Source organism: Salmo salar, chromosome 15 (genome assembly GCF_965601325.2).
Source record: "Salmo salar chromosome 15, fSalSal1, whole genome shotgun sequence".
Taxonomy (NCBI): Eukaryota; Metazoa; Chordata; class Actinopteri; order Salmoniformes; family Salmonidae; genus Salmo; species Salmo salar.
In genome coordinates, this window is record NC_138305.1 from 93,623,762 (window position 1) to 93,638,146 (window position 14,385).

At 48.9% G+C, this 14,385-nt stretch overlaps 1 protein-coding gene across 1 annotated transcript in view; it reads left to right on the top strand.

Annotated features, from left to right (window-relative positions):
* Window positions 1-14,385, top strand: part of plxna2 (plexin A2) — a 455,628-nt gene that overhangs the window by 337,391 nt on the left and 103,852 nt on the right. Inside the window, 3 exon segments of the mRNA XM_082962164.1 lie at window positions 720-816; window positions 4,568-4,682; window positions 5,658-5,858. Of these exon segments, the coding sequence (XP_082818290.1) occupies window positions 720-816; window positions 4,568-4,682; window positions 5,658-5,858 (413 nt within the window).

Genomic DNA, 14,385 nt, shown 5'->3' on the forward strand with positions numbered 1-14,385 from the left:
TCATGGGCAGAGCGACAGAATTCTCCACCTTGTCGGCTCAGGGATTCAAACCTTTCGGTTACTGGCTCAATACGCTTAACTGTTAGGCTACCTGCCAAACATATTCAAATAAAAAGGAGAAAACATGGGTTATACTGTGTGTGTAGGTGTTGTGTGACTCAGAGTGTGGGATGAGATGTGTGTTTGTGTGGGATGAGTGGCCGGCCGGATGGGTCAGCTTGGACCTCAGCGGGTACCTGGTAGCCACTCAGACCCACCTCAGACCCAGCTGTCCCAGAGCAGAGACTGGCACCCGGTACCCCACTGCCCGCTACCTGCCCTCTGGGTCCCTTCCAGACCTCCGGTGGACTGAGAGGGTGAACAAGCAGACAGACAGAAGGACAGACTGAAGGAAGGATAGATACTGGGGAGGGGAAGGATAGAGTACTGGAGGGGAATATAGAAACCCAAGGGATAGAGAGACTGCTAGATAAAGAGGAGGGATGTGTTCTTGAGAAACTGAAAAGATAGAGAGACTTCAAGAAAAAGAGGGGTGTTGTGTTTGTGTGTCTCTCCATTTGTATTCTAAGCAGGTTGTATTGAATCCAGGAAGGGTTGGTACAAGCTGCTACACGTTATAGTGTGTCATTTGTATAGGTGCTTCATTCATCATTCTCTGTCTTCTCTCCTCTCACTCTCTCTCACTCTCGCTCTCGCTCTCGTTCTCTCTCTCTCTCTAGACTGGTCAGGTGTAGAGTTGAGGCTCAACTCTAAGGAGACTGGTCAGATGGTCATCAGCACAGAGGTCAAGTTCTACAACTGCAGTGTTCACCAACTGTGAGTATCTTCCTCATCTACTCCTGCAGTCCTGGGCCGGTATTCACTGCTGATCTAGCATCAGTTTGTCCTGTTAGATCATTATGAATAAGATTATATTGACAGGGGGAGACCTGCTTCTAGATCAACATTTGTGAAAGACCCTGGAGCCCTGCAGTCTAGGGCCACACTACTGAATCAACGCTGTGTGAATATGTTACGGTGTCCCTACTCCCTAACCTTGCCTGCCTTTAGGCTCAGCCTCCGAGCCTAAAATAGCCCGTGATGTCTAATGCAATCTGATCCAAGCTGCTCCCTCCCATCAGCTCTACAACGGTTGCCTGTTTATTTTCTGCTCAGAGTCTGAACCTGGCTCTGTTGGATGTCATGGCCCTCTGTTTTGATTGAATGAGAGGCTGGGCCTCTCCCTTGCCTTCAGCCCCTCCCCTCCCCTGTAGTGTCAGTGTCTGACTATGTCCTTGTGTCTGAAGTCAGCCTGAGGAGCCTGTCTGAGTGGAACACAACGTCACAGTCTGAGGAGCCTGTCTGAGTGGAACACAACGTCACAGTCTGAGGAGCCTGTCTGAGTGGAACACAACGTCACAGTCTGAGGAGCCTGTCTGAGTGGAACACAACGTCACAGTCTGAGGAGCCTGTCTGAGTGGAACACAACGTCACAGTCTGAGCAGCCTGTCTGAGTGGAACACAACGTCACAGTCTGAGGAGCCTGTCTGAGTGGAACACAAAGTCACAGTCTGAGGAGCCTGTCTGAGTGGAACACAAAGTCACAGTCTGAGGAGCCTGTCTGAGTGGAACACAAAGTCACAGTCTGAGGAGCCTGTCTGAGTGGAACACAAAGTCACAGTCTGAGGAGCCTGTCTGAGTGGAACACAAAGTCACAGTCTGAGGAGCCTGTCTGAGTGGAACACAAAGTCACAGTCTGAGGAGCCTGTCTGAGTGGAACACAAAGTCACAGTCTGAGGAGCCTGTCTGAGTGGAACACAAAGTCACAGTCTGAGGAGCCTGTCTGAGTGGAACACAACGTCACAGCCTGAGGAGCCTGTCTGAGTGGAACACAAAGTCACAGCCTGAGGAGCCTGTCTGAGTGGAACACAACGTCACAGTCTGAGGAGCCTGTCTGAGTGGAACACAACGTCACAGTCTGAGGAGCCTGTCTGAGTGGAACACAACGTCACAGTCTGAGGAGCCTGTCTGAGTGGAACACAAAGTCACAGTCTGAGGAGCCTGTCTGAGTGGAACACAAAGTCACAGTCTGAGGAGCCTGTCTGAGTGGAACACAAAGTCACAGTCTGAGGAGCCTGTCTGAGTGGAACACAAAGTCACAGTCTGAGGAGCCTGTCTGAGTGGAACACAAAGTCACAGTCTGAGGAGCCTGTCTGAGTGGAACACAAAGTCACAGTCTGAGGAGCCTGTCTGAGTGGAACACAACGTCACAGTCTGAGGAGCCTGTCTGAGTGGAACACAAAGTCACAGTGTACTCCCACATCTACTCAGATAATCAGGCAGTAAACACACACACACACACACACACACACACACACACACACACACACACACACACACACACACACACACACACACACACACACACACACACACACACACACACACACACACACACACACACACACACACACACACACACACACACACACTGCTATACCGGCGGGTGAATCAGCCGCATTCTTCTGAATTAGATCCTCCCATGCTTTTGCTCTGATAAATATTTCAGCATAAATAAGTCTGCATCATTTATCCAGCCTGGAAAAGCTCAATTAGACTCTACATCAGTCCAACAATCAACTCCTCATTATACTGTACAGTAAGACTATAAGGAGGGACCAGTTACTGTACCAGTCATACTGTAGGGTTAGTCTAAATCGTTGACTAGGGCCCTCATACGGTTCTGGTCAAAAGTAGCGCACTATATAGGAAATAGGATGCCATTTCAGATGCAGTCATAGAGACATGGACCTCCTGTCAGAAAATTGTACAACCATTTTAATCAACATCACAGTGACACAACCCTTGAGCCTTGTTCACACTGCAGGCCTTGATGCTCAAATCAGTTTTGTTTTTCAAATCTGTTTTGGACTACTGGCTGTCCAAACAGTAAGTTACAAGTGACCAAATCAGATTGGTTACTAGTCCTTTTTGACTATCTACAGCAGTCAACTAGCTAGCTAGGCAGCTGTTTAGCTTTCTAGAACATTCACTCATTTGTTTGTAAACAATTACCAAGCTAGTTAGCTACCACATGTTCTTGACAAACTGTCGACAGAGTAGCCAGCAAGCAACAAGATATGCCGAGTAACAGTCAAATAAACACAAGTCACATGGCCATGGAATCAGAATTTTATTTGATTTCAAACTACCTACAAAGGTGGTTTTTGGCTGTTCAGACTGCAGGGGAAAAAACAGATACGAATTGGACATGCAAATAAATGGGATTTGAGTCACTTCAAAGTGCCAATGTGATCAAGGCTTTATGGGACAGCGTATCAGGGGGACAGCGTATCAGGGGGACAGCGTGTCAGGGGGACAGCGTGTCAGGGGGACAGCGTATCAGGGGGACAGCGTGTCAGGGGGACAGCGTATCAGGGGACAGCGTATCAGGGGGACAGCGTGTCAGGGGGACAGCGTATCAGGGGGACAGCGTGTCAGGGGGACAGCGTATCAGGGGGACAGCGTGTCAGGGGGACAGCGTGTCAGGGGGACAGCGTGTCAGGGGGACAGCGTGTCAGGGGGACAGCGTATCAGGGGGACAGCGTGTCAGGGGGACAGCGTGTCAGGGGGACAGCGTGTCAGGGGGACAGCGTGTCAGGGGGACAGAGTATCAGGGGGACAGCGTGTCAGGGGGACAGCGTGTCAGGGGGACAGCGTATCAGGCCAAGGTTTCCATCATGATGCTTCTTGTAATAGTAGTAGTAAACATGCTGACTGCTAGACTACGCAACACTGTCCCCTTCCTCCCTTCCTCAGAGATCTGAGTCATGACGTTGGCACAGAGACACACACAGACACACACACCCTGACGTCATCCTATAACCAAGTTTGCGTCTGCTGTTTCCCTGCCATCCCTCAACATCCTCTACCCCACCTCCCTCATCTCATCCTAGAGAGGATGAACACAGAGCCATGGTTTGAGGTGGTTATAGATGCAGTATGCCTACATAGAGGATGCCAGCCATATATCTACCCACCCCCCATGCCCAGGGCATCTATGGCAGCACACAGGCACCATGCCAGCTGGTAATTACAACCGCATTACAATAACACTGGCCTAATGGTAATGACAGGATCAAGCTGTGCCAACATATTATTCATCCCCATTACTCACTTTACCTCCCTGACTCTGCTTCAGTCACTGTGGTTCGTCCCAAATGGCATCCTGTTCCCTATTTAGAATACTACGTGTCACCATCGACCAGGTCAAACATAGTGCACTAAATAGGAAAAAAATAGTGCCCTCTGTGTCCCGGGGCCAGCTGTAGCTGCTTTGCCTCTATTCACACATACAGGTTAGGAAACCACTAGAAACTAGTTGGAGCGCTCGGTTGGCACACTTCCTGTAGGAGCTAGGAGGTACCAAGCCAACCACAAGGGCATCAACAGCAGGTGCCCACTTGGGATCTGCTGCACTTGTTTCCTCCTTGGCAATTGCATGCCCGTTTTGTGCCACCTCTTCCCACTTGACTGGTGCAGCTTCCTGAGTGTCTGTCCTGTCCATCTGTCTGTCCTCTGTCTCCAGGTGTCTGTCCTGTGTGAACAGTGCCTTCCGCTGCCACTGGTGCAAGTACCGTAACCTGTGTACCCATGACCCCTCCAGCTGCTCCTTCCAGGAGGGACGTGTCAACGCCTCCGAGGTACGTACCATACACACACCACAGGAGGTTGGTGGCACCTTAATTGGGGAGGACGGGCACGTGGTAATGGCTGGAGCGGGATACAGGGAATGGGATCAAATACATCAAACGGTTTGATGCCATTCCATTTGCTCCGTTCCAGCCATTATTATGAGCCGTCCTCCCCTCAGCAGCCTCCACTGATACACACACACACACACACACACACACTCTTCCTCTCCTCTCGCTCTCTGTGACAGTGGAGTGTGTTTACCGCCTATCTATCTATCTATCTATCTATCTATCTATCTATCTATCTATCTATCTATCTATCTATCTATCTATCTATCTATCTATCTATCTATCTATCTATCTATCTATCTATCTATCTATCTATCTATCTATCTATCTATCTATCTATCTATCTGGGTGTAAAGTAACACATTGATCTGTCTGTCTGAGAGTGAGAACAGACTACTGCTGCAGAGGACAGGAGGACAGTGGCCTGGCTCTCTCTTCACACTTCCCTTTTGACACACTCCAAAGAGACCTACTGTGGCAGCACTGACTGATACACACACACACACACACACACACACATTCATACACACCCACACACAGCTGTAGCTATTATTGGCCTCCCCCAGTTTTATGATCCTGCAGATTTTTCCTCCCGCTGTCAGTTGTCATCAGTGACAAAGCACTGGCTGCCATTTTAGAAGATTGACCCTCCAAGGTGATCCTATTATGTGAGGCTTTGGAGTGGAAGAAGTGAAGCAGCCAACACTCTCCAGCACCAGCCTCTATGGCCAGTTTGACCCTGCTACCTCCCTCCCCTCTTCCTCCATCACTCCCTCTCATGTCAAGGACTTTTGTTCTTTCATCCACAGAAATATACTATGTTAGCCAGCTAGCTTCTATGTGTGTGTCTGCTGCCTGTGTTTGTTGTGTCTGTTAGTTTATTTGACCTTTAACCTTCCCCACTCCCCTCTCTAGGACTGTCCTCAGCTGGTGCGGTCGGAGGAGATTCTGATCCCGGCTGGGGAGGTGAAGCCCATCACCCTGAAGGCCCGGAACCTCCCCCAGCCCCAGTCTGGCCAGCGGGGTTATGAGTGTGTCCTCCACATACAGGGGGTCAGCCACCGTGTCACCGCCCTGCGCTTCAACAGCTCCTCTGTACAGTGTCAGAACAGCTCGGTGGGTACACAGTGCAGGGTTAGGGTTAGTAACACACAGTAACACAGTGCAGGGTTAGGGTTAGTAACACACAGTAACACACTGCAGGGTTAGGGTTAGTAACACACACAGTAACACAGTGCAGGGTTAGGGTTAGTAACACACAGTAACACACAGTAACACAGTGCAGGGTTAGGGTTAGTAACACACAGTAACACAGTGCAGGGTTAGGGTTAGTAACACACAGTAACACACAGTAACACAGTGCAGGGTTAGGGTTAGTAACACACAGTAACACAGTGCAGGGTTAGGGTTAGTAACACACAGTAACACACAGTAACACAGTGCAGGGTTAGGGTTAGTAACACACAGTAACACAGTGCAGGGTTAGCGTTAGTAACACACAGTAACACAGTGCAGGGTTAGGGTTAGTAACACACAGTAACACAGTGCAGGGTTAGGGTTAGTAACACACAGTAACACACAGTAACACAGTGCAGGGTTAGGGTTAGTAACACACAGTAACACAGTGCAGGGTTAGGGTTAGTAACACACAGTAACACACAGTAACACAGTGCAGGGTTAGGGTTAGTAACACACAGTAACACACAGTAACACAGTGCAGGGTTAGGGTTAGTAACACACAGTAACACAGTGCAGGGTTAAGGTTAGTAACACACAGTAACACACAGTAACATAGTGCAGGGTTAGGGTTAGTAACACACAGTAACACAGTGCAGGGTTAGGGTTAGTAACACACAGTAACACACAGTAACACAGTGCAGGGTTAGGGTTAGTAACACACAGTAACACAGTGCAGGGTTAGGGTTAGTAACACACAGTAACACACAGTAACACAGTGCAGGGTTAGGGTTAGTAACACACAGTAACACAGTGCAGGGTTAGGGTTAGTAACACACAGTAACACAGTGCAGGGTTAGCGTTAGTAACACACAGTAACACAGTGCAGGGTTAGGGTTAGTAACACACAGTAACACAGTGCAGGGTTAGGGTTAGTAACACACAGTAACACACAGTAACACAGTGCAGGGTTAGGGTTAGTAACACACAGTAACACAGTGCAGGGTTAGGGTTAGTAACACACAGTAACACACAGTAACACACTGCAGGGTTAGGGTTAGTAACACACAGTAACACAGTGCAGGGTTAGGGTTAGTAACACACAGTAACACAGTGCAGGGTTAGGGTTAGTAACACACAGTAACACAGTGCAGGGTTAGGGTTAGTAACACACAGTAACACAGTACAGGGTTAGGGTTAGTAACACACAGTACACACTGCAGGGTTAGAGTTAGTAACACACAGTAACACAGTGCAGGGTTAGGGTTAGTAACACACAGTAACACAGTGCAGGGTTAGGGTTAGTAACACACAGTAACTCAGTGCAGGGTTAGGGTTAGTAACACACAGTAACACAGTGCAGGGTTAGGGTTAGTAACACACAGTAACACAGTGCAGGGTTAGGGTTAGTAACACACAGTAACACACAGTAACCCAGTGCAGGGTTAGGGTTAGTAACACACAGTAACACAGTGCAGGGTTAGGGTTAGTAACACACAGTAACACAGTACAGGGTTAGGGTTAGTAACACACAGTAACACAGTGCAGGGTTGGGGTTAGTAACACACAGTAACACAGTACAGGGTTAGGGTTAGTAACACACAGTAACACAGCAGGGTTAGAGTTAGTAACACACAGTAACACAGTGCAGGGTTAGGGTTAGTAACACACAGTAACACACAGTAACACAGTGCAGGGTTAGGGTTAGTAACACACAGTAACACAGTGCAGGGTTAGGGTTAGTAACACACAGTAACACAGTGCAGGGTTAGGGTTAGTAACACACAGTAACACAGTGCAGGGTTAGGGTTAGTAACACACAGTAACACACTTCAGGGTTAGGGTTAGTAACACACAGTAACACACTGCAGGGTTAGGGTTAGTAACACACAGTAACACACAGTAACAGAGTGCAGGGTTAGGGTTAGTAACACACAGTAACACACAGTAACACAGTCCAGGGTTAGGGTTAGTAACACACAGTAACACAGTGCAGGGTTAGGGTTAGTAACACACAGTAACACAGTGCAGGGTTAGGGTTAGTAACACACAGTAACACAGTACAGGGTTAGGGTTAGTAACACACAGTAACACACTTCAGGGTTAGGGTTAGTAACACACAGTAACACAGTACAGGGTTAGGGTTAGTAATACACAGTAACACACTGCAGGGTTAGGGTTAGTAACACACAGTAACACACTTCAAGGTTAGGGTTAGTAACACACAGTAACACAGTACAGGGTTGGGTTAGTAATACACAGTAACACACTGCAGGGTTAGGGTTAGTAACACACAGTAACACACTGCAGGGTTAGGGTTAGTAACACACAGTAACACACAGTAACACAGTGCAGGGTTAGGGTTAGTAACACACAGTAACACACTGCAGGGTTAGGGTTAGTAACACACAGTAACACACTGCAGGGTTAGGGTTAGTAACACACAGTAACACACAGTAACACAGTGCAGGGTTAGGGTTAGTAACACACAGTAACACAGTACAGGGTTAGGGTTAGTAACACACAGTAACACACTTCAGGGTTAGGGTTAGTAACACACAGTAACACAGTACAGGGTTAGGGTTAGTAACACACAGTAACACACTTCAGGGTTAGGGTTAGTAACACACAGTAACACAGTGCAGGGTTAGGGTTAGTAACACACAGTAACACACTTCAGGGTTAGGGTTAGTAACACACATTAACACACGGCAGGGCCTGGAGACATGCTATATACATGATGGACACTCACAGTAACACACACTAGCTAGCAAAGGCTCACATTTACACACACGTACTGCAGAACACACTCTTACAGCACATTCTGTATGTTTATAAAATGTATACAACATCTCTCTCTTATTCACCTCAGCCAGATGTATATCTACACGTATCCATGTGAAATTATGTCCACAACACCCTGGTTAACTCCTAAATAACCCTCACACATCCACTATATCACCACAACACCCTGGTTAACTCCTAAATAACCCTCACACATCCACTTTATCACCACAACACCCTGGTTAACTCCTAAATAACCCTCACACATTCACTATATCACCACAACACCCTGGTTAACCCTAAATAACCCTCACACATCCACTATATCACCACAACACCCTGGTTAACTCCTAAATAACCCTCACACATCCACTATATCACCACAACACCTTGGTTAACCCTAAATAACTCTCACACATCCACTATATCACCACAACACCCTGGTTAACTCCTAAATAACCCTCACACATCCACTATATCACCACAACACCCTGGTTAACTCCTAAATAACCCTCACACATTCACTATATCACCACAACACCCTGGTTAACTCCTAAATAACCCTCACACATTCACTATATTACATTACATTTACATTTAAGTCATTTAGCAGACGCTCTTATCCAGAGCGACTTACAAAATGGTGCATTCACCTTATGATATCCAGTGGAACAACCACTTTACAATAGTGCATCTAAATCTTTTAAGGGGGGGGGGGGGGGTTAGAAGGATTACTTTATCCTATCCTAGGTATTCCTTAAAGAGGTGGGGTTTCAGGTGTCTCCGGAAGGTGGTGATTGACTCCGCTGTCCTGGCGTCGTGAGGGAGCTTGTTCCACCATTGGGGTGCCAGAGCAGCAAACAGTTTTGACTGGGCTGAGCGGGAACTGTGCTTCCTCAGAGGTAGGGGGGCCAGCAGGCCAGTGGTGGATGAACGCAGTGCCCTTGTTTGGGTGTAGGGCCTGATCAGAGCCTGAAGGTATGGAGGTGCCGTTCCCTTCACAGCTCCGTAGGCAATCACCATGGTCTTGTAGCGGATGCGAGCTTCAACTGGAAGCCAGTGGAGAGAGCGGAGGAGCGGGGTGACGTGAGAGAACTTGGGAAGGTTGAACACCAGACGGGCTGCGGCGTTCTGGATGAGTTGTAGGGGTTTAATGGCACAGGCAGGGAGCCCAGCCAACAGCGAGTTGCAGTAATCCAGACGGGAGATGACAAGTGCCTGGATTAGGACCTGCGCCGCTTCCTGTGTGAGGCAGGGTCGTACTCTGCGAATGTTGTAGAGCATGAACCTACAGGATCGGGTCACCGCCTTGATGTTAGTGGAGAACGACAGGGTGTTGTCCAGGATCACGCCAAGGTTCTTAGCACTCTGGGAGGAGGACACAAGGGAGTTGTCAACTGTGATGGCGAGATCATGGAAGGGGCAGTCCTTCCCCGGGAGGAAGAGCAGCTCCGTCTTGCCGAGGTTCAGCTTGAGCTGGTGATCCGTCATCCACACTGATATGTCTGACAGACATGCAGAGATGCGATTCGCCGCCTGGTTATCAGAAGGGGGAAAGGAGAAGATTAATTGTGTGTCATCTGCATAGCAATGATAGGAGAGACCATGTGAGGATATGACAGAGCCAAGTGACTTGGTGTATAGCGAGAATAGGAGAGGGCCTAGAACAGAGCCCTGGGGGACACCAGTGGTGAGAGCGCATGGTGCGGAGACAGATTCTCGCCACGCCACCTGGTAGGAGCGACCTGTCAGGTAGGATGCAATCCAAGCGTGGGCCGCGCCGGAGATGCCCAACTCGGAGAGGGTGGAGAGGAGGATCTGATGGTTCACAGTATCAAAGGCAGCAGATAGGTCTAGAAGGATGAGAGCAGAGGAGAGAGAGTTAGCTTTAGCAGTGCGGAGAGCCTCCGTGACACAGAGAAGAGCAGTCTCAGTTGAATGCCCAGTCTTGAAACCTGACTGATTAGGATCAAGAAGGTCATTCTGAGAGAGATAGCAGGAGAGCTGGCCAAGGACGGCACGTTCAAGAGTTTTGGAGAGAAAAGAAAGAAGGGATACTGGTCTGTAGTTGTTGACATCGGAGGGATCGAGTGTAGGTTTTTTCAGAAGGGGTGCAACTCTCGCTCTCTTGAAGACGGAAGGGACGTAGCCAGTGGTCAAGGATGAGTTGATGAGCGAGGTGAGGAAGGGGAGAAGGTCTCCGGAAATGGTCTGGAGAAGAGAGGAGGGGATAGGGTCAAGTGGGCAGGTTGTTGGGCGGCCGGCCGTCACAAGACGCGAGATTTCATCTGGAGAGAGAGGGGAGAAAGAGGTCAAAGCACAGGGTAGGGCAGTGTGAGCAGGACCAGCGGTGTCGTTTGACTTAGCAAACGAGGATCGGATATCGTCAACCTTCTTTTCAAAATGGTTGACGAAGTCATCCGCAGAGAGGGAGGAGGGGGGGGGGAGGGGGAGGAGGATTCAGGAGGGAGGAGAAGGTAGCAAAGAGCTTCCTAGGGTTAGAGGCAGATGCTTGGAATTTAGAGTGGTAGAAAGTGGCTTTAGCAGCAGAGACAGAAGAGGAGAATGTAGAGAGGAGTGAGTGAAAGGATGCCAGGTCCGCAGGGAGGCGAGTTTTCCTCCATTTCCGCTCGGCTGCCCGGAGCCTTGTTCTGTGAGCTCGTAGTGAGTCGTCGAGCCACGGAGCAGGAGGGGAGGACCGAGCCGGCCTGGAGGATAGGGGACAGAGAAAATCAAAGGATGCAGAAAGGGAGGAGAGGAGGGTTGAGGAGGCAGAATCAGGAGATAGGTTGGAGAAGGTTTGAGCAGAGGGAAGAGATGATAGGATGGAAGAGGAGAGAGTAGCGGGAGAGAGAGAGCGAAGGTTGGGACGGCGCAATACCATCCGAGTAGGGGCAGAGTGAGAAGTGTTGGATGAGAGCAAGAGGGAAAAGGATACAAGGTAGTGGTCGGAGATTTGGAGGGGAGTTGCAATGAGATTAGTGGAAGAACAGCATCTAGTAAAGATGAGGTCAAGCGTATTGCCTGCCTTGTGAGTAGGGGGGGAAGGTGAGAGGGTGAGGTCAAAAGAGGAGAGGAGTGGAAAGAAGGAGGCAGAGAGGAATGAGTCAAAGGTAGACGTGGGGAGGTTAAAGTCACCCAGAACTGTGAGAGGTGAGCCATCCTCAGGAAAGGAACTTATCAAGGCGTCAAGCTCATTGATGAACTCTCCAAGGGAACCTGGAGGGCGATAAATGATAAGGATGTTAAGCTTGAAAGGGCTGGTAACTGTGACAGCATGGAATTCAAATGAGGAGATAGACAGATGGGTCAGGGGAGAAAGCGAGAATGTCCACTTGGGAGAGATGAGGATTCCAGTGCCACCACCCCGCTGGCTCGTTGCTCTAGGGGTATGCGAGAACACGTGGGCAGACGAAGAGAGAGCAGTAGGAGTAGCAGTGTTATCTGTGGTAATCCATGTTTCCGTCAGCGCCAGGAAGTCTAGGGACTGGAGGGTAGCATAGGCTGAGATGAACTCAGCCTTGTTGGCTGCAGACCGGCAGTTCCAGAGGCTGCCGGAGACCTGGAACTCCACGTGGGTCGTGCGCGCTGGGACCACCAGGTTAGAGTGGCAACGGCCACGCGGTGTGAAGCGTTTGTATGGCCTGTGCAGAGAGGAGAGAACAGGGATAGACAGACACATAGTTGACAAGCTACAGAAGTGTTGTTTCTTGTATTATTGTCTCCTGTGTCTTTAGAGAACTGTTTCACTTTGATATCCTTTTTCTTCTGTCCTGATTTTCTTTCTTTTCTTCTGTTAACTAGATATTCTTTGTTGTTCTTCGTTAGCTAGCTAGCTTCTTCCAAAAGAGTCCCTAGCAACTGCTTAGCAACTGGTAAACAATTCAGCTTGCTAAGATAACTACAATTTTATGAAAAATAGTTATTTTCAAAAGCCTATCTTCTTTGTTTGTTGCTTGTTTTTTCTCCTATTCAGTATTGCAGTTTTCTTTTGCTTTTTTCCGATGTACTTCACTCTAAAAACCATGTAAATTTCAATATTTGTAGGAGCTCATTTTTCAGCTGCTGCTGCTCAAATTATATCACCACAACACCCTGGTTAACTCCTAAATAACCCTCACACATCCACTATATCACCACAACACCCTGGTTAACTCCTAAATAACCCTCACACATCCACTATATCACCACAACACCCTGGTTAACTCCTAAATAACCCTCACACATCCACTATATCACCACAACACCCTGGTTAACTCCTAAATAACCCTCACACATTCACTATAACACCACAACACCCTGGTTAACCCTAAATAACCCTCACACATCCACTATATCACCACAACACCCTGGTTAACTCTTAAATAACCCTCACACATTCACTATATTTACCACACAGTATATATTACCTTTTGCACTCTCAATGTTTATGAATGTCCATGATTGTCAGACTCTTAGTGAGAGTGTTAACAGTGTCTGTGGTGTAAGGCCTCTGGCCATGTCACCTGTACCCAGCAGCAGTAGCCTGTCAGTGGATAGGCTGGGTGAGAGAGGGGCCCTGGCCTGGGTAGTTACACAGGACAGCACAGGAGAGGAGAGGACTGTTAATGCAGTGATGCCCTACTCTGCCCTCCAGCCAGGCTCACACTGATTCTAGTCCCATTCCCAGAGGACACACACACACGCACGCGCACACACACACACACACACACACACACACACACACACACACACACACACACACACACACACACACACACACACACACACACACACACACACACACACACACACACACACACACACACACACACACACACAGCCATGAAGGAGATAAGGGCAAGAGAGGCAGCTGAGGACATCACCTAGGATGACAGAGAGAAGGAAGGGGGGATCTAGGATGACAGAGAGAAGGAAGGGTGAATCTAGGAGGACAGGGAGAAGGAAGGGTGAATCTAGGAGGACAGAGAGAAGGAAGGGGGGATCTAGGATGACAGAGAAGGAAGGGTGAATCTAGGAGGACAGAGAGAAGGAAGGGTGAATCTAGGAGGACAGAGAGAAGGAAGGGGGGATCTAGGATGACAGAGAGAAGGAAGGGTGAATCTAGGAGGACAGAGAGAAGGAAGGGGGGATCTAGGATGACAGGGAGAAGGAAGGGTGAATCTAGGAGGACAGGGAGAAGGAAGGGTGAATCTAGGAGGACAGAGAGAAGGAAGGGGGGATCTAGGATGACAGAGAGAAGGAAGGGTGAATCTAGGAGGACAGAGAGAAGGAAGGGGGGATCTAGGATGACAGGGAGAAGGAAGGGTGAATCTAGGAGGACAGAGAGAAGGAAGGGGGGATCTAGGATGACAGGGAGAAGGAAGGGTGAATCTAGGAGGACAGAGAGAAGGAAGGGTGAATCTAGGAGGACAGAGAGAAGGAAGGGGGGATCTAGGATGACAGAGAGAAGGAAGGGTGAATCTAGGAGGACAGAGAGAAGGAAGGGTGAATCTAGGAGGACAGAGAGAAGGAAGGGTGAATCTAGGAGGACAGAGAGAAGGAAGGGTGAATCTAGGAGGACAGAGAGAAGGAAGGGGGGATCTAGGATGACAGAGAGAAGGAAGGGTGAATCTAGGAGGACAGGGAGAAGGAAGGGTGAATCTAGGAGGACAGAGAGAAGGAAGGGTGAATCTAGGAGGAC